Source organism: Otolemur garnettii, unplaced genomic scaffold (assembly GCF_000181295.1).
Source record: "Otolemur garnettii isolate 467f Iridium unplaced genomic scaffold, OtoGar3 scaffold00282, whole genome shotgun sequence".
Lineage (NCBI taxonomy): Eukaryota > Metazoa > Chordata > Mammalia > Primates > Galagidae > Otolemur > Otolemur garnettii.
The window spans coordinates 107,804-135,057 of NW_003852677.1; the positions used below are offsets into that span (position 1 = coordinate 107,804).

A 27,254-nucleotide genomic window follows, 5' to 3' on the forward strand; every position below is an offset into this window, starting at 1 on the left:
AAAAAAAAAAAAATGGAGAATTTCAAGAAATAAAGAATAATGTTATAATGGGTTAAAGGAACACAAATTTATTACCTTATGGCTCTGGAGATAAGATGAAAAGTCCAAAATGGACTAAAATTGAGCTAAAACCAAGGTGTGATAAGGGTGTCTGCATTCCTTCTGGAGGCTCTAGAAGAGAATCTACTTCCTTGACTTTCCCAGTCTGTGGAGGCCATTTGTATTCCCTGGCTCATGGCCTTTTCCTCCTTCAAAGCCAGTCACATACCATCTCCAAATCTCTCTGATTCTGGACTCTCTTCCATCTTTTAAAGACTTTTATGATTATAATGAGCCCACTTGGATAGTGTAATACTCTCTTTGTATTTTAAAATGCAAAACCTAATTACATCCTACATAATGTAACAAACATATTCATAGGTTCCATAGTTTAGAAAGTGGGTGCCATTACCCAGCTTACCATACCCTTATTTTTGGAAGACATCCCTGTTACCCCACAACACACACAGTTTATTTTTTTTTAAGAGATGGGGGGCTCACTGTGTTGCCCAGGCTGGAGGGTACTGATGTGATCACACCTTACTGAAGCCTCAAATTCCTGGTCTCAAGGGATCCTCTTGCCTCAGTCCCCCTAGTAAGTAGGACTACACATGTATGCCATCACACCTGTCACTTTTTTTTGTAGAGACAATGTCTTACTATTGCTCAGGCTGGTCTCAAACCCCTGGCCTCAAGAAATCCCCTCCTCAACCTCCAAAGTGTTGAGATTACAGGTGTGAGCTACCATGCTTGGCCATTTTCCCCTTAAAAAATAAATTATAGACACATAGACAGCCCAACATACAAAAGCAGACGTCCTCTGGTTGAGGAATCTAGAGCACCTTCACACCCCAAGGCAACAACTACAGTTGGGATATCATTAGTAGATAATCCTTAGGCCTCCTCCTATACTGATGTTTTAGAAACCTAGAATTCTCTTTTCTATATTAGAATTGAAGCAGTATAATTGTCTCCTCTTCCCAGTATATGTCTGTCATCCCCCAGGAGTACATAGTGGAATCTTCAAATATACTGGTTGCCTAGATTTTACTAGAGCTAGTAATTTGACCTGAGCATAAGGCCTGAGCTTTGTAATCTTTAATAGATTTGAAGAACATTCTCCTTAGTAAGATACCACAAGAATAGGAAAGCAAGTATACAATGCACTCAATATTAAAATGAAACCAATAGAAAAACAACTACACATCCACACAAAAGAAAAACATAATTAAATTCAGGTAGAGGATAGGAGGTGAAGGGAGTTGGGAGAGAAGAGGGATTGGTAAGCTTTCACATAATAGATACAATGTAAGAGTACATAGCAAACCCCCTGGGTTAAGAGCTCAACTACAACTTGGACTTTATCTAACAAATGCAAACAAAATGGTGAAACCAAAATAATTTGTACCCTCATATTATTCTGAAAAAATTAATAAAAAATAAAATACTTTCTTATGCTTTTTCTTCAAAAAAAAAAATCTAATGTGAAGACATGTTTGGTAGCCACTGCCTCAAAGATGTGAGGATTTCTTTAAAGGTCACAAAATATATGATAACCTACTTTCTTTCTTGTTAAGTGCTGACTCTCCAAGAAGGAAACTGGTGAGTGTGCCAGGTCCAGGACTTCCTAAAAGGTTTATCTGGCCCTTAGTTTCCTATCTACAAAGTGCAGATAACTATATCTAGGCTACAAAATGTTTTTTACATGTTATAAAGTATCATCCAATAGCTTTTGTACATACATTCACTGTCCATCTTCACTTCTTACACACTTGAGTCCCCACTGCCTTCTCCAACAGGGCCCAAGGTCATTTCCCTGACATTTACTGGTACTGCAGTAAGTGAAAGTAGTAGGAATGGGACAACCCTAGAGGATGTCCTGACAAAGAGGGAAGACAGCCACTGACCACCCCCAAAGAAGTCCAGAGATACTAAGAATTAGCACCTGGGAGTATCACCTGGTCAATGTGGAGCCCATATCCACACTAGAAGCGTTGGCCTGAAGCTTTAGAAAGGGCACAGCCTATCAAGTCAGAGTCCTATAAGTCAATCAGTCCTATAACTTTAGGCTGTTATTCTACTTTTCTGAGTCCATTCTCCCCTGTACATAATAATGATAGGTATATTCGCTCTCTCTATAGAATTGAAGTGAGGATGAAATGAAATTAAGGATGGGAAGGTGGCCTATAGAGTGGAAATAACAGTAAAATATGGAAAGACACCAATTTCTCATTGACAGTGAGAGACTTATGAGGACTGTAGTAATATGAGAGCTAATTTATAGCCATATTCTAAAACTCTCAAACTCGAGCAAACTTATCATGCTGTCTGCAAGCTTCATGTGTTGCAGCATCATCAAAAGGTAGATATTTCAGTAGGTGTTGCATTCTGTGTTCTGAAAATGTAGTATAGTAAACTGGAAAATTCTCACTGAAAAAATCTCGTGTATTATCTTTCTTTGCTGGTACACACCACAATTTAGAAGAATTCCAGTCAGAATATTACTTTCTTTATGAAATCACCAGAATTTTGAATGAATATATCCTTACATGACTCTTTGACTAGATGCAGCATCTGGTTTATATACTTGATAATTACATGCACAATTTCATTATCAATAAATTGCTAGAAAGCATTCAGTGGAATATGGGGTTCCATTCCCAATTGTATTCCTCATTGAGTCCTCATAATATTAGCTGATAATCATCTCCCTGTTCCTTTATTGGCTGTGAATTCCATCATTTCCCATAGTGTCATATCTGAGTCATAGGGTGCTCTGTTTTTACAATTGGGCATGGTCTTTTTTTCTTGGGCTTCAAATTTTGCACTTCTTCTTCTCCATCATCATCTTCTTTCTTTTCACTCTCTTCCATATAATGAATAATTTCTTTTTCCACCTCTATGAATTCTTCTTTTTCATTATCTGAACTAGTGAAAATGTTCTCATCATTCCTTCAAAATCTGACACTATCAGTTCTTCAACCTCAGTTACTGACAAATTAAGTTGCCTCTGCCATATTTGTGTCTGTATCATGAGAAAAAAATAGTAAGTCACTGCTTGACATAAATGTATAGAAATATCAGATATTCTATATTTTCATAATACATATCTTAATCTTCACCAAACACAAATAAACTGCTTACTAATGTCACTAAGAAAAACACTTAGAAAAAAATAGAACCATCTTTTCCTGGAAAAGAGATCACAATCCATCATCACTGATAAGAAAATTGTCAAAAAAAAAAAAAAAAGAAAATTGTCAAGAACTGCTGATCCAAGTGTGTTGTTATGTAAAAGTGCCATGAACTGGTGGGTAAGAGTCTAATAACAAAAGTCATAAACAATGAAACCACAACTCCACACATAAACAAATACACAAGAAAACCATGGTGGGGTCTGTCCATGACCCCCTACTGGTATGTGACTATTAAAACCACCCACCTGCATCACAAAGACTGATTCATAGTGAAGTCTTCTTAAATTTTATTGGCACTGAAATAGAACATGGGTTGAGCATAAACCCCTCCAGAAACAATTTTTCTAAACCTCGAAAATACACACCAAAAAACCTGAATATGGAAATCTAATCTTTCTCCCCAGCCTCCGTGGGGGTTGGTTACTGCCCTTAAGGCAGCTAGATTGCTCCACAATTCCAGGTTTGAATTTAGCCAATAGAGGGTATATCACCAAGTGAGTGTCAGTATAATTCACAACAATGCACACAAGACTCCCCCAAAGTCAGGCACAGAGGGGCAGGGCAGGGAGGGGATTGAGGGAGGCTGTGGACTAGGGGCATTGAATGGAGGGATAGGATGGCCCCTGGAAGACTAAACTCTTGGGGAGAAGTCAAACAGGAACAATAAAACCAAATACCAAATACTTTAATATGTATGACCTGTAGTGACAGATGATATTACTAACATGGAAAGCATTTTACATTAATATTTCTGGCATAATATCCTTTTGCAATATAGTATATGCTTCCTAGGAATGGGGATAGTAAAGGAGTGAACCCAAAATGGTCCTGCCCCAAGACTAATATCTTTTAATGATGCATCATCAAGAAAGGCAAAAATTGATATTGAGTTAGATAACACTAGACTATATAACATTGGTAGAAAGAAAAAGAGGACACTTGAGTCACAGAGGAGGATGAGGAGGCTGCTTCTGAGTTGAGAGTAAGGCATAGGGGTGTGGAAAGACCAGGCCAGAATCCCTGGCAGATCCAGTTTACAGCTCCAAGGAATAGCACAGCTGGCAGTAAGACCTGGTTTAGAAGGTTGTCAGAGACAAGGCCCAGTCACCACCTTGGAAGGGGATGACAAGATGGGGCTATTGGGCATCTGAGAGGGTTGAGTAAACTGTGAGATTTGGGTCACAGGCTTCTCTAAGCTTCTTCTAACCACACCCCAGTTGAATACTGGCTCAAGTTCTAGGGCTCACCCTATCAGCTGTGAGCAGGACAGCTGTGAAGCAGGAACTGTGGCCCAAGTAGCTCTGATGGAGGAAGTGACAAAAAAAAAACACAGGCAGGGAAAATACTGAGGCAAAATGTGAACATTTACTCTTTGGTTAGGAAGAGTCTTGATGGGACTGGTGGGGCTTTAGGATACTCTATTCCTATTATTTTAGCTAGAGGGGATTTGTGTATTGCAAGGGGGAAGGGCAGATCCCAAGAAGGGATGAGGGACCTAAAATAATAACTAAGGGGCACCTCAGCCCATAGAGCTCATATGAAACAAGCCTAAGCTCCATCAGGCAGTGGGGCAGGATCTTCTACTCAGTTTTGCTAGAATTAGAAGGCCAATGGCTTTCTCAGATGTTGGTGAAGCCTCTTGAAGACAGAATATCCCCCATCTCACCCTGGGGAGAAACTGAGTCCTTAAACTCAGGGACAAGGCTTATTAGGACTGAGTTTGTAACAGGCCCAATCTGAGAGGTAGTAACAAGAATGACTAAACATCTCCTCCATCTTTATCCTCCAATTATTACTAAGCCTAAATAACTCTAAGCAGAATAGACATTAGGAGGTCAAATTCCAGGTCAGTTGATATCCTGAAGTAGATTGCCCCAGGGCCCTGCCTCTAAAGCCTGTGATACTCCAACTCTGCAAAAATCACAAGACCTTAAAGAAGAAGACAGTACTGGGGCAGAGAGGGGGCTAGCTTTCCACCTATTTCACACTTGACTCCCATAGAACAACATTAAGTGTGGGAGTATTTGTCAAATCATATAGAAGTGTCTCTGAACTGGATAAGTGATATATTCTAGCAAGATAGATTAAATGGGGCAGAGAGCTGAAAGGAGGTCCCATCGGCACCATAGTGGGCCACTTATTTGCCCAGGCAAATGAGTAAGAGCTAAGGGGAAAGGTTTGGTCTCCTAGTTGCACTGAATGCTTGGCATGACTCCAGAGCTGCTCTAGTTAGTGGCTCTAGCACAGTGTGAGTCAGGTGAGGGTATAGGAGTGTGGGGGTAAGGAAGAAGGGAAGAGAGATCCTTAGAGGCTGAGTGCCCATTACATGGACTCAAACTCATCAATGCGCTGCTTGGTGTTTCCCTGACGAATCTGGCGCAGGGTCTTGTATTTATCTCGGCCCAGTCGCACATTCTCAGCATGGATCATGTCATTGGCAGTCTTCTTGGACTCATCTCGAGCATTGGCCAGCTCTGAAGTGAGGGCCTGTGAGGGTACAAGGGGAAGCAAGAGTCAACGGATTCCTTTCATTTTATTTTCCATCATTTAACCAAATTTTTATTCTCTTCTTTTTTCTCTCTCTCTCTTTCTCCCCCTCTCCCCTCTCCCTGCCCCCCATATATAGAAAGAAAGATACCGCCATCCCTATTAGGACTTCAGAGGAGCAAGAATTTTAAAAAATCACAAACTTAGGGAAAAAATGATGATAGGTATCCTCTAAGAGTAGAACAATGTACCAAAGATTAAGGTAGGAATTTTAATAGCTAAATATTTTCTGAATTTAAGAGGTGAATGGAGTTTCAGTGGGAAGTGTAGCAGAGAATAAATCCCCAAAAGGAGATAGGTAGCCCAGGGTCTGATTAATAAGTGAGAAGTGCCTACCCTTAAAGTTGTCTCTTAAGAAAGGCTCGGGCTCCTATATAGCACCGGGATAGGATCCTATACCTATCTCCCTTGATGGTCTAGGAAAGGCCATGGGCTATTAAGTCAACACCCTGCCTGGATACCTTCAGGTGCTTCTGCACACGCTCATTCTTCTCTGCCTCAGTGGTCCGTTCCTCCTCACTGCGGTCTTTGGCCATAGCATCAGCCCTCAGATCAGCACTGGCCTCTGCCCCATTCTCATCCTGCTCATCCTGCTCATTCTCAGCAGGCTCTGCCACATGAGGTGTACTCATGGCAGTCTTCAGTTCAGCACGAGTCTTCTCCAAGTCTTCTTGTACCATTTGGGCCTATCCAGTGACAGAAGAAGAGAAAGACCTTCAATCAGACCAGGTAACCTATGGCATCCTGTGTATGCCTAGAATGGTCTGGCAGGAGGCAGATACCAGGTAGGACAACTAACTTCATCTGCCTAATACTTAGTTTCCTCAACTGTAAAGTAGGAGAATTCTTACTTCTTACAGGTACTGGGAAATTCTGGGAAGTATTTGAGGAAGACTTGAATGCTTTCTCCCACGATGCCTGTTGTTTGAAGAAGGATAGAAGCAGGAGGCACCCTAAACCTAAAGAATCTAAGGGGGTGGTCCTTACACATGTGGTGCCAGTTCCTCCAGTGCTTTGCTCTGGAAGTTGTGGCTTACCTTCTGCTGCCACTCCACAGCTTCACTCTCCTTCTTCTGTCGGGCCATCTCCAGCTGGGAGATCCGAGCTGTCAGCTCTGCCATTTCCAAGGCCTGTAGATAAATTGGAAGCCTGTGAGAGATGGGTTTCTGGTCCACAGGGCCAAGGTGCCTTCAACTTCATTTTCCCTCAGGGAACTAGTAGGAACCTGTTGCTCCACCTGCTTGCTGCCTGGGAGACTTTTTATAGACCACTTCACACCAGTTCCATCTTCCCCATCCACTACCTCTTTAAAACTAAGAGCTCCCACCTAGAAAACAGGCATCCTGAAGACAAAAAAACATGCCATCTCTGTCCCTTCTTCATACCTCTCAGTATTACCAAGTATGCAGGTGGGGCTTCAGTAAAGCTTTGGAGATTACTGGATCACTTCCTAAAGTGACAGATCCTTTCTTGCTATCTTAGAGCACTTAAGGCTTCACTAAGACACTTCCAGGACAAGTATAGAAAAGACACTCAAGAGCCACAAGGTGATCTGAACAAGGTAAAAAAGATTATGCACACCTCCACATGTTGGACAAATCTCCCATGACAGGTTTCCCCTGAGAAACAGGCCTTACTCCTACCTCAAATAGTATAGGAGAAGAGCATATGCCAAAGAATTTGGACAACAGGTTCTTAACTTCTGAGTCACAGAAACCTTGGAAATTATGATCAAAGTATAAATACCTAACCTACTCCCACCCAAATGCAAAGATACTCATTTCTGCTTGTGATTTCAGGGAGTAAGCCCTTCAAATGGAGGCAGAAATGGGTTCTAATCCTTATACAGCTACAACCATATGAATTTTTGTAAGTCCCTTAACCTCCCTGAGCCCTAATTTCTTTTCTGGGCATATTATCTCCTATGTGGTTAATCCCATAGGGTTATTAGGAAGTAAGGAAAAGGAATATACTGCTAACACAGCAACATGTAGTAGGAACTCAATTAAGTGAGAATCCCTTTCTTCTTTCTTCCTTGTCTTTCCTTTGCCATGTTGATCCAGAAGGATTAAAAGAGTAAATAAAAAATAAGAGTTGGAGGAAATTGTTTGCAAAAATTTCTGGGCCACAACAATAATGTCTGAGCTTGTGTTTGAATGAGCTATGTGCTAAAGGCCTGTGGAGTGGTAGCCTGCTAGAAGAGGCAGAGGTAGTTATACATAGATAGGTAGATAAGGGAGCAAACTTAAGTCGCACAATCCCATCCAATCCTCAACTTTACCAGCTGTTCCTGAGTCTTCTTTTGGTCTCGGGAGGCCTGCAGCAGGGCATCCTTTGCCTCCTCGGCTTCTTGACGCTCCTTGGCCAGTTTTTCAGCCTCACTCTGGGCACGCTTCCGTTCCTGCTCAAGTTCCAGGGCCCTGCGGGTCTGTTCTTCCAGTTCTGGACAAGAAAAGAGAGAAAAAGATGGTGAAGAACAGAGATAAAGATGACACAGGAACTTACTTCCTTGGAATGTTCCACACAGCTTGTAGAAGGTTTTGAGCATTCTTGATCCATCTCTAATCTAGTCTGTGGATGTACCTGGACTACACTGTCAAACAGAAAGGTTTCTAGCTTACAAAGTCAGGCTCTTAGGAAAACCCAATCTCCAAGGTGACCCCAAACTTCACCTTGTTGAGCCTTCTTAGTCTGTTCCTCAATCTGTTTCAGTCTCTCCATCAGTTCTTCCTTCTCTCGTTCAATCTTTTCCTTCTCCTTTTCTGCCATCTCACGCTTCTTCTTCTCATTTTCCAGAAGTGCACTAGGAAAGGAGAAAAAATGGGATGTAACAAGATAGCAAAGCTGAATGAAAACCTGGAGAGTTCCAAGGCTTTCTGGCCTTGGCTTCCTTAGCTCCCTATCCTGCCAACAGGGCTTGTAAGCATGGGCCACTATCCCTTACATCTATACACTTGTCCTCACATCATAGCCCCATGTGGGCCAGTTTGTCCAGGGCCTAGTCAATTTATCCCTGAATCAAGAGACCCAAACTGGAATCCTATCTCTGCCACTAACCCACTGGTTGACCTTAGCTATGTCACTGCTTTGCTCATGTCTTCAGTCTCCCATCTGTAAAATGACCTAGTAAGTCCATCTCTTCTACCTTATAGTTATAGAAAAAAAAGTCTTGGTTTTGTGCTGGGATGCTGTGGTTCAAATCTGTTAATCTCTGTGGCTAGAACATCAGTCCTTATATCTAACTATACCTACCCAAAAGTCTATTTCTAGGTTCTTTTTGTCCTAGAATTTATTGGCAATCTGAAATAAGTGTTTCTTTTTCCTTGCCATAGCACTTCTTCTAGGAATTCTTTGTCTTTTCTCCCTCTGGGCTTTTCAGATACTTGGCCTACCCTTCTCATTTCTCTTGCCTGTTATTTTTCACCACAGCAATTCTTATACTCTCAAATACCATATAATTTGCTTAATGCCACAACCTCACCAACCTGTTATATTCTATTGTCTCTTATTATACCCATACTAGTAGGAGTGAAGTGGTACCTCATTATGATTTTGATTTATATTTCCCTAATTATTTAGAATGTTTTGTGTCTGACATTTGCAAATATTTGAGAAATGATCACTTGGATTCTTTTTTTTTTTTTCAGCTGTTAAATTTTACTTTTTTATTTTTTTAATTAAATCATAGCTGTGTACATTAATGCAGTCATGGGGTACAGTGTGCTGGTTTTATATACAATTTGAAATATTTTCATCAAACTGGTTAACTAACATAGCCTTCATGGCATCCTCTTAGTTATTGTGTTAAGACATTTATATTGGGACCAGACCTATGGTTCATCTTACAAGGGTACATGTGAATCTCTCAAATGTAGATCACCTGGATTCTTAAGATGCAGATTCTGAATCAGTAGGTCTGGGGCAGGTCTCAGATCCTTTCTAACAAGTTTCCAAGTTGATGCTTAGGTTGTTGAACCTCAGATTACACTCTGAGGAGCAAAGGGCTATGGAACAAGGACTAGGGGCTTTGTAGGAAAAATCCTGGTGGCTCTGCCCAATTCTGTTCAAAAAGCCCCACAGAATCCGAGTTTAAATATGCATGGAGCCCTCTATTGCTGCTACTATATTGGTCAGTTAGCAACCCAAAATCTGCCTAGCACAACCATAGCATGAAGATCACAGACAATGGGGAACTGTGCTTTGGATGCTTACTTCTCAGGAACAGAGATGCCTAAAACTGAATGCTGAATGGCAGGGCGTTTTACACTTCCATCATTCTCTCTCTCTCCCAATCCTAGGTTGGCTTCATGTCCTATGTTACAAGGCTAGGCACTTTTAAGAAACTTCCTGGATCCAGCCCAGGCCCTCATTCTATCCTTGCAGCACTTACCGCTCCATCTGTTTCTGGTGTTTCTCCTCCCGGGCCTGTGCCTTCATCTGTTGTACCTCAATGGTGTCAGGCTTACGGCGGCGCATGTATAGCTCATGGTTCCCCATGCACAGAGCCAAGATCCGCTTGTTAATCCGCAGCCTGGGAGCATAGAAGACGAAGTCCTGGTGGGAAAACAGCAATCAGAAAGAGTTTAGAGAGAAAAATTAAAGTGAGCTTGTGCCTTCTGAAAAGCTAAGTTGAAAAGCATTGGAAAGATTATTTAATCCATTATTTCACATTACACATGGGAAGACTAATTATCAGAGTGTTGAAGTGACTTGCTCAGGGTCAGAGGGTAGGTTAGTGGGCAGACCCACCATTAGAAACTCAGGTTTCTTGACATTGAAATCAGTGCTATTCCCACTAAACTATAATTTATTTCAACCTTTCTTTATGAAAAGCATCCTAAATTACCCTTAATTATGTTGAAGGATCTGAACTGTCTTTCTCTGCTATTAGGAAAGTCTGTTGGATTTCAGGAGACCTCTTTTAGAAACCAAATAATCCCAGCATAATACCCTGGTGGGCGCAGTATGGATGGCTGGACTATTTCTGCAATTTCCTAGACCTAGGCCCTTAAATTCTTTTTGGAACAAAAAAGACTATAACTACATACATAAATACATAAATTTCCTGAGCATTATGGGAACCGGTGTTTTTTTTTTTTTTTAATAAGCCCTTGATCTCTTTGTTACTTACCTTTTTCTGATGAAAGTTGAGCATAGCAGCAATAAAAAAACACAAGAAAATCCAGTGAGTTTAAGTTTGTTACTATAAATATCACTGGACTAAAATCACCAGATGATGCGCTAACTACCACCTCCTCTGCCAAGAACTTCAATCTGCCACTGCCTCACATAGCTTTGGGTGCAGCTGAAGGAACACAGGTTCTCCAGGTTAAATGATGTAGGTATAAATCCCACCTCTACCATGTTTAGCTGTGTGATCTTGGGCAAATCACTCAATCTGTCTAAACCTCTATTTCATAAATTATAAAATGAAAATGCTGTTACCCACCTGAGAATGTTATTGAGGGTTTAAGGCAGCAGTTCTCAACCTGTGGGTCATGACCCCTTTGTAATAATGAAAACACATCATGGCATTAGGAAGGTTGAGAACCACTGGTTTAAGGAGATAATATATATAAAGTCCCTAACAGAAAAGTTTATCTACCTCAGGGCTGGAGAACAATAGTTGAGCCCTTACAAAAAGGGTTAAGCTTAGCACAGTCTTTGGCCTTGTTGGACATGAGATACACCAGAAGAGTAGACCTCAACTCAGTTTCCTATAGTACCCTCAATCTCCAGCTGACAGGTCTTATAAACCACAGGAAACTGAGTGAGTGAGAAGTATGGTGAGTATGTTAGAAGAATAAGTGAATCCAAAACATTTCCTTGATATTGGGTTGCTCTGGAGAGAAATCTGATAGGCAGTAGTAAAGTTATACCAAAAACCAAGTTTGGAGGATCATCCTTGGATGTAGACTTCTTCTGGCTCTGCCCTTTCTCCACAATTAAACATAAATTAAATACATGAACTGTGTTCACTTTCTGGGGCTCTTAGGAAGATGAGAATGAATTTTATGTTTCAACTCTAGAATTTTAGGCAACAACAAATGACAATAACTAAGAAGCAGCACTTAAGACTGCCTGTGTCTTTCCCGTATTCATAGCAAGGGAGACAGGTATTAGGGTACTCAAGGTAAAGGATGCCTCCTGGCCTTTTCTTAACATTGGCATTTCCTTCCATTTCCAATATCCATTTGTGCCTCTTATTCATGTATGTGCACACATGTTCACATACACACATGCATCTATCAGAAAAGAAATAAAAAATACAATGACATGATTGCTCCTAGCATTATCCAGGCTTTGGCAAGTACCTATCATGGGCAAAGAGAGGAATCACTCACCGGAGCTTTTTTGTCAATAGGCTTGATGACAAATTTCTTATCATTGAAAGAAATGTTCCTGATTTCACTCCAGGGGAATCCTATCTTGGGAGTCAGTCTGTAGAAATGAAGACCAATAATATTAGGACAATGTCAAGACAAGAAGGACATAGAGGAATGGTGCCTTGCCCTCATCCCAACCCTAAACTTCTCCCTTGAGGAGGTAAACTTGTGCCAGCTCAGCCAGTAACACCATAAGCCACCAGGTCAGTTGCCAGTATTTAAGGGTGCACAAAGGACCTCCTTAGACCACAACCAACACATGATTCCTTGTCCCAATTCTCTGAGGTTTGTTTTGTTGTATTTTTTGGTTCATGGAAACATGAATCTTGTTGGAGAATCCTGACCTTATTTAACTGAGACTTATCTATCTGAGGTTGTAGAAGTTGAAAAATAAATAAATAATGAGCTCCTATCCTGGAGCTGTTATATGGAACAATAATCTATTAATCTCCATCCTCACCAAGACTATGGGAAAAATATAAGCAAGCAAGATAAGGCTAGATTGAATGGATTATAGACCAAAAGACACTTAATCATCACAAAGTAGGTTCTAGTCCAGCACTTTCCCACAGAAACATGAGAGTCATACATGTAATTTTTAGTTTTCTAATAGCCACATGAAAATAAGTAAAAATAAATAGAATTAATTAGAAGTGTAACTAACCCAATATATTCAAAATACTATCATATGAACATGTAAATCAATATTTCTAAAAATAATAATAAGACATTTTACATTCTATTCTTCACACTAAGTCTTCACTTATAGCACAGAATAGCCACATTTTAACTTCTCACTAGCCACATATTGGCTAGTGGCTACCACAGAGGATCTTGCAAGTCTAATTAATATAGGCTATGGAGGCCTAAGGGAGGTTGTGAAATCATCTGTGTTAGACTAAATTAGGTAGAAAAAAAACTGATATGGGACCCAGAAAGTATAGTCTTGCTCCAAGTTGAAGTGTAAAACCTAGATGTCAGAGTGGTCCAAAACTGTCTTAGTTATAAGAGGCATTTGAAGTATACCTGTCATTCTGCTCATAGATGTTGAGACCCAGAGCATCCACCCCCAGCCATAGTTCTGAGCCTTTCTTGTTCTTGATACTGAAGTAGTTCACACCATACATCTCTAAGTCTTGGGCAATCTTCAGATATTCCAGGACAGCATCTTCCCTAAATGATAAAGAGTAATAGATCACACAGGGAGCTAGACAGGGAGATGGAAAGTCTGATTGCTCTGTACTTCTTACAAGTATCTTGCTATCAGGAGTGGGAAAGAGGACACAGGCAAGCAGATGATAGAGAACCAAGCACAAGACTTTGGGAGGAGGTTTGGTAGAGGGAGTAGAGGGAGGGTAAACGACGGGACCACACCTATGGAGCATATTGCACGGGTACAAGTCAAATCTGTCAAGTGTAGAACATAAATGTTTTAACACAATAATCAAGTCAATGAGGCAAAAGCTATGCTGATTGATTTGATGTAATCATATCAGGTTGTATAAAAAATCAACACATTGTACCCCACATATGCATAAACGCATTCATGATCTATGTGTATATGACTTAATAAAAAAAAAAGAAAGAAAAACCTGCTAACAAAACTTAGGATCTGATACTGCCAAAGGCAATAAGGGTGGGCTGATGCTTGTTGGACTCTAGAATATTAGCTGCCACAGAAGCAATTTTATTCCTTACATTTATTGTGGCAGCCTCTTATATAGGCACATTCTTAACAGAGCTCAGAGTGGTGATGGCAAAATGATGAAATTTGTTCCTCAACGAGGTAACTCCCAAATGTTTTGCCATATTTAGAGAGATCCTTCTCCATTTCCTTCGGAGGAGTCTCTGGTAGCCTAGCAGCTCCCTAGAGATCCTGGGTACTCTTCATTTCTTTATAGTGAAAACTGGGTCACCATTCACCAAAACAAACAACAAAAGTCTTATAATGGTTCTGATTTGCCTTCTATCTTTAAGTGCCAATATCATTCCTGTCCCTTTTTCTCTAACATCCACCATGTCCTGAATCATCTGCCTCTTTCCCCCAGAACCCACTCTCATTCTCTCTATAAGAGAAGTGGGGCCTACAGTTGCTTGCGCAGGCTTACCTGAGCATGCCCCGGTGTTCCTCATGCCACACTTGGATCCGTTCCTCCCACTGGTCCTTGTTGAGTTTGTGCTGTTCCAGTACTCTGAAAGGACAATAGATGAGTAGATTAAAAAGCAAAGCCCAAGGGCAGGAGGAAAAAAAAAGTCCACTTAGCTCTATAAGGAGATAATGCAAAGAGGATGTAGAACTGGCCCACTGAGGTCATACTAAAAGCAGACTGAAATTATAACAGGTAGTATTAAAATAGAACTGCCTGAGAGGTAGATAAGAATGGATGACCAAAAAAAGACAAAAGGAACACCTTCCTTTGTAACTTTATCCAGAAAATCCAATGATGTGGTGTGGTCCCCAAGCACAGCAGTCTGTCCTGACTTAGTGGGCTAAGAATAAGAATGAGCCTCACAGAGCTAGGAACATTGTCTTCTAGATCCTCTTGTTACCATAAGTTTGTGTTTATAAGAATATTGCTCAGGGATGAGAGGACAGAATTGGCTACAGAACAAAGAACTGAACCCAAATGGTTTTGGGAGAAACCAACAAGCCAACATTCCAGGCTTACTAGATTGTAAACAAGGTTCACTTAAACATTCCATTTCAGATATTGTGGCAATGACTGGAGTCCCAGGTCACAACCATTATCCTTAATACCTTCCAGTACATTGTACATATGCCACAGCTCTAATGGGATTGGCGCTCCCAGAATAAAGCAGACCTTGTCTTTCTAATCCAAAAGCCTATGTCAACAGCCATTGGATGCAACAGAAAAAAAAAAAAAAAACAGAGTTAAAATATTAAGAGACTAGGGTTCCAGGTCTGGCTCTGCCTCAAATGTGCAATGGGAAATAGGGCAAGCCAGTGTGAGCATCTCTGCATGTCCATTTCCTTAGCCAAGAAATAAAGATAATGCTTGCCTTATTCATTGTGTGTTGTTGTGATTCTAAATAAAAAATATGAATGTCAGCGGGAGGGGGTAGGGGTCAAGGGGTGTGATACAACTTTTGGGGGCAGGACACAAATATAAGAGGGTCCTCATCTAACAAAAGCAATCAATGTAACCTGGTTCTGTGTACCCTCAATGAATCTCCAACAATAAAAGAAAGAATTTCAAAAATAATGAATGTTTGAGGACCTTCAACTTTGAAGAATGAAGCTCTGTAATACTGGCTATGGTTATAGATATTAAAAGACTATTTGAGTTCCCCATGTTCCTCGCTTTCATATTTCTGTTTCCCCTATGAACTTCTGATATAAGAGGTCTAAATCAGCAAAAAGGATTGAGAAAATGGAACCAAGGAGGAGAAAAAGAAATAAATCCATCTCTGGTTCTGTATAAGCACCTGCCTCCAGGAGAATGAAGTTCTGTAGTCATACAGACTTGGAAAAACTCTTTTTCATTTTCAGAGCCAGAGAAAATAGGGTATGATGCTACATACAAATGTGCTGCTCTGAGCAGCATAACATAGTCTTTCTGACAGACCTTAATGGGCAAGAACAGATCTGGTAGCCCCTGTGGAACAGGGATTGGTCAACCCTGGGCTCCTGCCCCTCTGGCAAGGCAAAGGAGGCCAGAGAACCACCTCACCTCTGTGGCAGCAACTTGTCTCCAGCCAGGTAGCCAGACTTGTGTACCTCCTTATTGAAGTCACCATACTTGGACTGAACAGCATAAGAGGCCAGTAGCACAGCAGTCTCAGGGGGACAGTAAATATCATCATTGAGAATGCCTTCTTTCACTTGAAGAAAGAACAGGCGCTGTGTGATGTCTTGGATTAATTCCTCAGATACATCCTCAGGGTAGAACTTGGCCCGGAACTTGAAGAGCAGGGGACTTTCCTTCCGCACATCTTGGGCGGTCACCTGAGAGCAGCAAGGAGTTATGAGTTCTCAAAAAATAGACTTTAGGGATGGAGGAGTGGCTATAGGGTGGGGAGAAAACACTAAACGTCATCAATTTGGGTGATTCCAAAAAGCCAGGTGGCAACCTAGCTAGTAATTCAGACAAGAGACACATTACTTTTACTGGGGACCCTATCCCTTAACTACAATCACTTTCTGTTGGGAAATTCTTCCTGAAATTATCTAACAACCACTGACAGTCAGAACCCTTCAAATCCCCATTATCTGAAAATATATCCAACTGCCCCCAAATTCAGAGTGCTGACATAAGCTCCTATTTTAAGTTCCTTTTTTAAATCTCCTCCAACTCCATAAATTAGTAAAGACTAGCATAAATGACTGAGGCCTGAAAATTGACTAAACAAAAACACAACTCGAACTTTCAAAACCTAAAGCTGACTCCTAATGGCTCTGCATTTGTCCAGAAAAGAGTCTCAACTCTTTAGGAAGATAAGATTCTACCAACAAAAGGTGGGGCACCCATGCATGAGACAAATTAAGAGAAATAAGCCACAGGACAGTATGGAGACTTCTAAGGACAAGATCAGCCAGTTTGAGGATACCAAGATGGAAGACTGCCAGGTCTCTGCATAGTTGCTGCTTGGGGTAAAGAGCTAAAATGGACTCAAATCATCCCACATGGATTCAAACTGTCCCATTTGAGGTCCAAACTGATATTGAAGATCAAGAAAGAGGAAAGCACCTATATGAGGTTTGGGCATCAGTGACCAGTGGAGAAGGTGTAACATAAGACTATGATATCTTTAATATTTTTTTTCTAGTTCAATAGTCCATGGTTCTCTGTTTAATAAATTTCCTAGAACCTTTGAGTATGGAAAAAAGAAGGGGATACTAATCCCCTCTTGAAAGGTACTAATGGCTTTGGTCCAAATATATCAAAGTTTAAGACAGGGCCCCCAGTGGAAAGGAAAGGGTCTCTTCCTTGAATGTTGGCCAATCTTGCTATCAGAAGTCAAAGTGGAAACAGAATAAGAGTTTTGCCATGGCTGAATTCTCTGTCCTTATTCTGATTTGGGTGGTCAACAGACCATGCAGTGACAAATACACCCATAGGTACCCAGGATTTGCCAGTCAGCACTTGGTACCCCCCCGAGACAGTTCTGATGGAAAAATTAATTCCAAACCCAAAAGAGGGGTAAGCAGTTACCTTCTTATTGAGTTTCAGCCAGGTGGAGAAACCCTTAGTGTCCTGATACTGCAGACCAAAAAACCATACTTCCCTCAGGCCAATCGTTTTCACCACCTAGAAAAGAAAATACAAAATAATTATTAGTTGAATTCCTACCTTGTACCAGGCATAGAAGAGGCCCACATGCCACTGGCATTGAGGAGTTTAAGACGGTCAGAGTTTGGCAAAAAAATACATTTGGCCAGCAGTCAAGAACCAATGCCAGCATCTCTCTGAACGAAGTATTGCTGAGGTACAGAAGGGATCTGTTACTTATGAGCACTGCCATACACCAGGATCTTTATATCCATCGGCTCCTTTAATTTTCACAATAGCCCTATGATATAATCATAATTATGTATATTTTATAGATAGCAAAAGTGAAGTTCAGAGAGGTGAAATCCTTTGCCCAAGGTTCAAGTAATGAGTGGCAGAGTCAGAACTCAAACCAAGTCTGTTTGACTACAAATCCTCCCTCTCTCCACAATGACGTGCAATTTCCCACTTCCAGGGTGGATTAAAGACTGAAAGTAAACATTGTTAGATTAACTCCTGCATCTAGTTCTCTTGGGTTGCTCCCATATACTTTCCTTTATCTTTTTTTTATTAAATCATAGCTGTGTACATTAATGCAATTATGGGGTACAATGTGCTAGTTTTACACACAATCTGAAATGCTTTCATCAAACTGGTAAACATAGCCTTCATGGCATTTTCTTAGTTATTGTGCTAAGACATTTATATTCTACACCTAGTAAATTTCACATGTGAAGATATTTGCAGGTTATTTTCCTTTATCTTTAGGAACTGGGGCTAATGTCTACACCCTCAAAGCAGAGTCCAATTTATAATATCCCAAGAAAGAGTATTTGATAAGACAAAGTAGCAACTGTGCTATCTGTATACTGTGAAGATGTGTTGCTCCTGGATGCTAAGATGCTTTTTTTTTTTTTCCAGCCCTGATCAAAGCCCAGTCATGATTCCTCTTACCCTCACACAAGGTGAGGGTGGAAATGATGGTATAAACAAAGTGTATCTCAGTATAGATGCTGAGGGATCTACCCTCTGTTGTTTTGGGTCTTCTGGCTAGGCAGTGGGCAGGAAAGGGAGTCCTGCCGAGGAAGATAGATTGGGTCTATTCTCTAGTCCCTGAATTTAGCATGTTAATAGTCTGGTTGTCAGCTCACCCCCAGCATGCCTACCACTGGGGATGGCAGCAGTGAAGCTGAGCCACATCCTAATTAGATCAGGCTGATTATCAGGCAGTTTCAGGGGGCATGGAAGTGGAAGGTAGGCAAAGTAAGTAGAAAATCTAAGAAGTGCACCTGGAGATAGGATCAGAGAGCAAGGACTGAGTGCTGTTGATCACTCTGTGAACAAATTAATATCTCCCCTCAACATTCACACACACACTCCTCCACTGTATCCATAAAGTTTCTACTATGTATCCAAAGTCAAGCCCCACACTCACACCTAGAGTTCACAATCAGAGATTCAGAGGTCTTAAGGAAAAAATAGTTCATACCTATTAAACCACATGCTAAGTACTAAATGTTAGACAGTCTTATGAGATATCAATTATCCCCATTTAGGAAACTAAGGCTTAAAGATATAACCTATCCAAAATCACAGAGCCAGAGTCTCTCTGAACCTACTCTGTTTAAAAGGGCTACTTGATTTATAATAACAATAATAAAAACAAAGTCACAGATCTATATAACTCTGATATGTCTAACTTCAAAGCCTGTACCCTTTCTTCTGTAGCATGGTATACCCTAATTTCAAGGGCTCTCAGGATCTTAGAATCTCTGGAATTCTCAAGTGACTAACTGCCTTATCTTTCTTCTGGCATATATACCCCATCCAGATAATGAACTTTGACTACCTCTGCATCTAGATATGTATCTTGGCTTTCCCACTAAGCTCAGGCAACAACCATTTTGATGAAAAGCCATAACCTCAAGTCATCAACCTTCATTGCACACCAGGTCACCCTTTTCCTTTATAGCTTGAACAGATATCAGGAAACCTGAGCCAAAGTATCACTACTATGTCCAGCTAGCTGTGTGATCTTAAGATAGCACATTTCCCTCTCTGGGCCTCAGCTTTCTCATCTATTCAAATTGGAAGTGTGGCTTAAATGCTCTCTTTCTTCTCTTTATGTTTTGTCATTCTACTAATTAGATTACAAGGTTTTTTTTTTTTTTTTGTAATTTTTTGAGACACTTTGTCACCCTTGGTAGAGTGCTGTGGCATCATAATCCCAGCAACTTCAAACCTTGGGCTCAAGCTATTCTCTTGTCTCAGCCTCGCATGTAGCTGGGACTAAGAGGTGGAGCCGAATAGGAGATGTCTGGGTCATGGAGGCTCCATCCTTGTAAATGGCTTGACCTTCTACCATATTATAAGACAGAACAAAAGCCCTCAATGTAAGCCAAGCATGTGCCATGCTCTTGACCTTTCTAGTCACCAGAAATAAACCTCTTTTCTTTATAAATTACCCAACCTCAGGTATTCTGTTATACTAATGCAAAACAGACTAAAACAAGCAGCAACTATTCTCTGCCTATAAGAACAGGCTAGTTGTAGAGGCTCAGAGATCTCAGCACTGAAGAGAAGTGAGGCAGGCACAGACTAAGCAACCAGTCTTAGAGATCCAGGAGTGAATAGCCGGGCACTGTGGCAGGCGCCTGTAGTCCCAGCTACTTGGGAGGCTGAGGCAGAAGAATCGCCTAAGCCCAGGAGTTGGAGGCTGCTATGAGCTGTGACTCCACTGTACTCTACCGAGGGTGAAAAAGTGAGACTCTGTCTCTACAAAAAAAAAAAAAAAAAAAACAGAGATCCAGGAGTGAGCTCTTTAGCCTCTTTTTGCATCATGTTGTCTGTTTCACTTGTAGGGTCAGTAGGGGTGTGATGAGAGAAGGATCATGTGCATCAAAGTAGTTTTGAGATCCAGAGTAGCTCTGAAAAATCAGACAAAATAATAGCTAAAGCAATGTCAAAAGAAAGATTTCAGGATGAGTAAGGGCTTTTGTTCTTTCTGAGCACTGACTTTTTCTTTTTAAATACAAAGAAATCAGAAACATAAATTGTCCACTTCCCTAGGCTCTAGGACTTAAAGAGATGAGCATTATCTCTCAGCCTACACTGAAGTCCCAAAGTGAGGAAATGAGGAAGGATATAGGGGGAAAGAAATATGTCTGAAATCAGACATGAAACTAAAAAAGAACATAGGACACAAAGGGATGACACCTGACTCCAGGCTATACAGAACCTCTAATTAAGGTCTATGGGGTTCTGGGAACCATCTGATCATACAACACTTGGCCCTATTTCCAAGTCACAGAACATGGAAATGGGGCCAAGCTTTTCTCACTTCCAGATTTGCTTCCAGCTGAGATCTCCACTCCACAGAAAAGAGAAACCTCATTTTCAAGTGAGAGAGAAGCATCTAGCTCTCAGTTCCAAGAATAACTTCTGTGGATCCAGTGATTAACTTTCTTATCATTCTACTCAGAAATGGCTCCATCCTTGAGGGAGAAAAAAATCTTTCTTGGCACCTTTTGATCTCAGCTTACCAGCTTATCTGATACAAGCTACTATTTCTCAAAGCTGCATGGAAGAAATCCTTAAGCAGCAAAAAAAAAAAAAAAAAAAAAAAAAAAGAATGTATATACCCAGGGGATACAAGGGGTAGGATGGAATGGGGTGGGGGGAGATAACAAGTAGATGGCTATATGTTATAAGGCAGCCATAATTTCTTTGAAGCCTCAGTTTAATCTTAATCATTTGTGCAGATTTACATTTGACTCCTTAAATATTGAATTTTTTAAATTATTACAAGTAAAATTGATGCTCCAATGTAGTAAATCACATTTATCTAACAGTTTCATGTTCCTCCTAGCACCTGCCACATACACCTAGAAGGCCTGGACTTTGGTTTGTAAGAAACTAGCTTAAGAACCTGGAGGCTATGAACTCTAGTCAGCCCAAATGACATAAATCCCCAAAACAGACTGTGGAAAGTTATGGGATTCAAGTAACATAAACTGGAAAACTTGGAAAACTGAGGTCCAGTGAGCTTAAGAGACTTGCCTCTGAGAAAAATCTTCACTCATTACCAGGAGCTTATGGATATAAGAAAGAATCCCCTTTACCTCTCTGTTGTATTGGAGGCACCCTACATCTGGGGTTAGTAGAGAGGAGGGGAGTCAGGTTAGCTCTGCAGCCCAGAACCTCCCTCCTTGTAAGACATATTCTATCCCCCATGCATCTATCTCAGCAAACAAACTAGTGATATCATCAGCCACTTCAAAAGCCCAGAGCAGGATAAGGAAGCAAGACTGGAGTCTCAAGAGGAGAACTACATGAGAAATGATGTGCAAGACTGTGTCAATGCCCAAACACCTGAGAACCACTGAGCTTCCATTATAGGCTTGCCAGCAGCTGCATCAATTACCCATCTAAAACAAATCAACGCATAAATGGAAAGCTCTAAGTGGGGCTACCACTATTGCTGCTTCTGTTACTCCTCTTCCTGTGTTCAAGTGGTCACTTGCTCTATAGCAAAAAACACACTCAGCTAGTAGGGTCCTAAGTTTTGGAATCAGGCAAAGGGGAGGGGATATGGTTACAGAGGACACAGCTGCCAAAAGGCACCAGAAAACCTGAAAATACTGTATGTCCTGGATCAAGCCTCTGCTATACCTCTTCCTAGGTATGTGACCTTAAACATATTTTCACCTCTCCAAGCCTCAGTCCCCCATTTGTAAGATGGTGATATTACTATTATAATAACAGATGTTAGTTATTCCATAAAATAAAAACAGAGCAAGAAAGAGAAAGGTTTTCTGCTCTCAATGCAGTCTTTCACTCTTAAGTACTTTAGTGAGCCAGAAAAATTTCCTAATTTCATAGTTCCCTCATCTGAACTCCCAGGGCAACTGCCATCTATTTATTTAGCCCTTAATAAGAACAACTAACATTAGAATGCCTGCTATGCATCCATCACTTTATTTATTTGAGGATTAAATCAAAAAATCTCCAAGATTGGTGTGATTATCATTTTACTGAGGAAAGTCCTGAGAAGCTAAATGAGCCATCCAAGGTCACAAAGGTAAGTAGCAGGAAAGAATTCGAACCTAGGGTTGACTCTAAATCCTATGCGTTATATATCATTTCATGCAATCTGCACTTCACGGATGCTTTTGTCATTCTTTGTGTTAGGAGACTAGCACATGCTTTTCTGTCTCTATAGATAAGGAACTCCAAATTCCTCAAGTACAGAGATAGTATTTAACAGAGTAGCCCTTCAGATGAAGGGATGGATCCTAATATTTCACCTCTCTCCTAGGGCTCAAAACCTTAAGGGAAGGGGGACAGGTAAAGGAAGGCTATAGTTAGAGCTAGTAAGGCTGGCTGGGGAGGAGACAGAGGGATCTCAAAGTAGAACTCACAGTGGTAGCACCTAAGTAATCTATAATTAAGAGCCCTTTGAAGACTCTCAGGCTTCAGAGGTGGAGACAAGTGACAGAATCATTTTGGCAAAACATTTCACTCTCCTCTCTAGCTATGAGTATACTCACAAGAAGAAACAGAAGTAAACCAGAAGAACTGTGGGCCCCACTTCCACTTCCCACCAAACCCTGACATCCCATTGTTGCCTGTTGTTTATCACTAGTGCCAAGGACAGTGCTTCCTCTCCTGTCTGCTTGCTCTCTGGTCATCAGCCAGATGGCTACTGGGTTCCAGGATGGCCCTAGAGCTTTTGTCAATTCCTCCCAAGGAGATCAGCTTCTTCCGCCTAGGCCTAGGCTCCACCAGGAAGGCCTGCGTGAATGATGGGTCTCAAGGGCCAGGCAAAGCAAACTTCCTCCTGTATGCCTCATCAAGTTAGAGAAAAGAGCTCACATCTCCCAACTGCCTGTGATCACAGACCTCTGAGGATTCCCACACTGATTTGTTTTAGTTTCAAGAGGGCCAATGCTCAATTCCGTATCTTGAATTCAAACCTTTTTACCTGTAGTTTTCACCTGTAAGGTCCCAGCTATAATTCTCCCGACCCCAGAGAATGTGACCACCCCTTCCTTTCTAAGACAGTGCCCTCTGAAAACAGAGAATATACACATCCACCTATCTTTCATGAGTCTTCTTCAAACTAAACTGCCTCATTTGCCCCAAGCAGAGTAGTGCAGTAGAGGAAAAGTAGTTTTCCAAACAGAGGTATATTGAAAACCCCATGTCACAACTTACTAACTATATGACCTATGGTATGTTCTTTCACCTCTCAGAGGCAGAATTATTTTTAGGATTAAAGCACCTAGCCAGGGAGAGTCCCTACTAGGGAAATAAATGATACTTCTCAAGACAAAAATAAAATATTCTGGATGGGAAGTCCTGATTTTCCAGGTTTCTTCACTTTTCTTTCCCCAACGAGTCTGAAAAACTCAAGTCCTTCAAGGCTTTTGTTTGGGAAACAGTAGCTTTTAGAACTAGCACACCAATGTGGCCAGGGCTCCCTACCAACTGGGCTTCCCTCAGAACCACACCCACAGTATGTAAACCAAACTAACACTAACAAAAAATTACCAGGCCTTGTGGCTTTTTAAAGTTAATAAACTTATTTGTTCAAAGAATTTTTCTGCCCCAAGCTATAAATCATGCCTTTCTCACTCTCAGCAGCCATCCCCCTCCAATGCAAAGGAACAAAGACTCCAGTGTTGAGGGCATTTGGTTTGGGAGGGAGAGTGAGTAGAATCAGGGCTCTGAGAAGGAATCTTGGTAGAAGCCAAATGATCCTCTGGGTCCCAGCTGGACCATAAAATCTGCACTGACTGACACCCTCCCCTCTAGAGCTACTGCCCAGAACGATATTGCTGTTTAAAACAAAGGTTCTAAAAGCCTATGCATTATACAAGTGCCTCCTCCTTTTTATCCCAGAGAAGGTAAAAAGCCTGTCTAAAAAAGATGTATCCCCTAGCAGCTTGATCCCCCTACATACAACAACAACTGATTATACCCAGGAGGTATTTCCCTCTTTCTTACAGAAAAGAGTTGACTGAAATCCAAATAGTGAGAATAGAAATGAGAGAAAGAGAAATGGAATGCAGAAATAAATGCCAGGGATAAATCTTTTGTGATATAACCAAATTTGAGAGATAACTTAGATACTGTATATATGGGAAACTGAGGGCCAAAAGGAAGAAAAGTCTGTGTAAGGGACCATGGGAAATGCATGGCAGAGCCAGCCCAAGAGCCCAAGATTTCTGATTTTCTATCCAGTTCCTTTTCAAATTCAGAAGGCTATCCCTTTAAAATTCCTTCATTATAAAACCTGCATGCAAAGGTAGAACACAAAACCTTAATAAAGTCAGGATGCATTCAGATTGGCACTGTAATCACTCATGAGCTATATGAATGTCAGCACATTATTTAATTGTAGTAAATGTGCATTTAAATATGCACACTAATTCATTTTTTCACAAATTAAATATAAATGACAACATTTAGCCATTCAAAACAAAACAAAGAGAAAACAAACTCCAGAGAAGAAGCAAGTTTCAGCTAAATACAAAATTGGATATTCTAATGATCATTATGCCATATCCTACCTTTAGCTCATTAATGAGACAAGAAGCATCATGGTATTGGAAAGGGTGCCATCATTTATGACATCTCTACTACATGTGGATGCTTTATATAACACTCTTCTCTATCTGTATTTTCTTATTATCTTTCTTATCTATTTCTAATTTATCTTTTTTTGGATTAGACATCCTTATATGCCACCATAACCAGTTTTTTGGGTAACATGTAATATATAAAATATAATTAATACATTCATGAAAAACTTGTGAGGTAAGTATTAGACTTCTGGATGTGGCAATGAGGATACCGAACTAGAAGGGTTCAATAATTTTCCAAGGTCTAGTTAAAATAAAAATGAGGGCATAGTTTCCTCATCTTTAAAATGGGCCAATAATAATTCCTGAACTCACAGGGCTTTATAATAGTCAAATACTGTCACAGTACCTGGCATATCATAAGCCCTGGACAAAGGTTAAAACTTTCATCAGTATTAGCCACAGACAATAATTTCCCCACTCTGTGTAACATCAGGGACTCAGAGACCATGTCCAAGCTATCCTCAGATTTCTAGCCATACTTTCCTTCCTCTTACATAGAGATCTAAATGGAAAAGAGTATGTCTCACCTGCATCTCCATTCTACACCTGTCTTCCCTCATCAGTCAGAAGTATTTGCAGGAATAGAATTAACCCATTTGAAAATAACATCCATCCTTCTTCCTTCCTTCTGTCCCTTTCCCAACCATGGGGGAAGTTCTCATATAGTAGAAGGACCCAGAAAGCAAGGGACAAATGGAACCAAGAGGGCCTATAGACTCTACCAGGGTGATCTGCAAGCTCCAACATCCTGGAGAATAAGTTAGAACTTCACTTCACCAGAGGTTGGTGGCAAAATGGTATAATGGCCCATCTTGTGAGGCTTAAGTCTCTGCAAATTGGACCCTTATTTTTGCCCTTGGAAATCCAACCACAGATGGTATATTCTCCTGGTCCCTAAGGAGTGTTTGAATGCTAAGAGATTCTATAATACCTACCTGGTTATTATGCAGTATATCCTTTCTGATAGTGGTGATTTATAGACAAGGGATACACCTTGGGTGGGAATTGGGAATAACTTCCCCAGTAGGTATTAAGTACCTACATGGGATGCCTGCAGGAGATGAAGTACCCACCCACTGCATCCATCAACCCACTGTCATTCTAAGTTGAAAATTCCTTTGAGAGAAATGTACATAAAACTATTTCAGGAAGAATAAGTTGGTTTACTTCTACTAGAAAGCAAAAAAAAAAAAAAAAAATGTGACCAAGGCTGTGTGGTACAGTGGAAAGAATGTGGATTTCAGAAAATAATCATTTCTCCATAAGAGCATTTGCACTCAAATGTTTATAGCAGTTCCCATTCACAATAGCAAAGATTTGGAAACAATCCATGTGTCCATCAACTCATGAATGGATTAATAAACTGTGGTATATGTATACCATGGAATAGCATTTAGCCATAAAGAAAAATGGGGACTTCACATCTTTTGTATTTACATAGAAGGATTTGAAGAACATCCTCCTAAGTAAAGTATCACAAGAATGGAAAAGCAAGAATCCAATGTACTCAATATTAACTTTGAAACTAGCAGATTAACAACTACATGCCCATGCAAGAGAAAAACACATTAAATTCAAGAAGGGGGGAGAGGGGCATGTGGTAAGCTCTCACCTATTGTGCATAATGCAGAAGCATACATAAGGCACACCTCCTGAGTGAAGGGCTGAACTGAAACTTTGACTTTACCCAAACAAATGCAAACAATGTAACCTAATTTTATGTACCCTTAAATTAATCTGAATATTTTTAAAAAAAGAATTTGAGGTCTGGGCAGCACCTGTGGTTCAAAGGAGTAGGGCGCCGGCCCCATATACTGGAGGTGGTGGGTTCAAACCCGGCCCCGGCCACAAAAAAAAAAAAAGAAAAAAAAAAGAATTTGAAGTCTAAATCCCAGCCAGATATCAGCTGGGTACATTAATTTCTGACCCTCATGATTAAAATGAAGAAGACATCACTTACATCTTTCAGAGTTGAAAGAAAGGCTTCATGTGGTAACATTTGTACTACATCTAGCACAGAATCATACTCTCTCCTCTTTTCTACCTTATTCAGGACCAATGATAAGATTAATCATGACCATGGGGTGCAGGTTGCCAAAGTTAACTTTGCTCCCTTTTTCATTGAGAGAGGATACCTGGAAAAAGTAAGGTCTAAGAGAATAGAGGTCTTCTCAAGGATATACCTGTGAGGTCCTCCTCTTGTTG

The 27,254-nt window shown here is 40.7% G+C and overlaps 1 protein-coding gene across 2 annotated transcripts in view; it reads right to left on the bottom strand.

Moving 5' to 3' along the window:
- Positions 1–3,506: 3,506 nt before the first annotated feature.
- Positions 3,507–27,254, bottom strand: part of MSN (moesin) — a 72,609-nt gene continuing 48,861 nt past the window's right edge. For both annotated transcript variants that reach the window (XM_003803153.3, XM_023508846.1), the window contains 11 exons: positions 17,344–17,439; positions 15,862–16,136; positions 14,278–14,361; positions 13,196–13,342; positions 12,128–12,224; positions 10,174–10,337; positions 8,456–8,586; positions 8,065–8,225; positions 6,821–6,913; positions 6,245–6,469; positions 3,507–5,723 (listed from right to left, as the gene is read on the bottom strand). In XM_003803153.3, the coding sequence (XP_003803201.1) occupies positions 5,559–5,723; positions 6,245–6,469; positions 6,821–6,913; positions 8,065–8,225; positions 8,456–8,586; positions 10,174–10,337; positions 12,128–12,224; positions 13,196–13,342; positions 14,278–14,361; positions 15,862–16,136; positions 17,344–17,439 (1,638 nt within the window). In that variant the 3' untranslated portion in view covers positions 3,507–5,558. The remainder of the gene's footprint in view (positions 5,724–6,244; positions 6,470–6,820; positions 6,914–8,064; positions 8,226–8,455; positions 8,587–10,173; positions 10,338–12,127; positions 12,225–13,195; positions 13,343–14,277; positions 14,362–15,861; positions 16,137–17,343; positions 17,440–27,254) is intronic.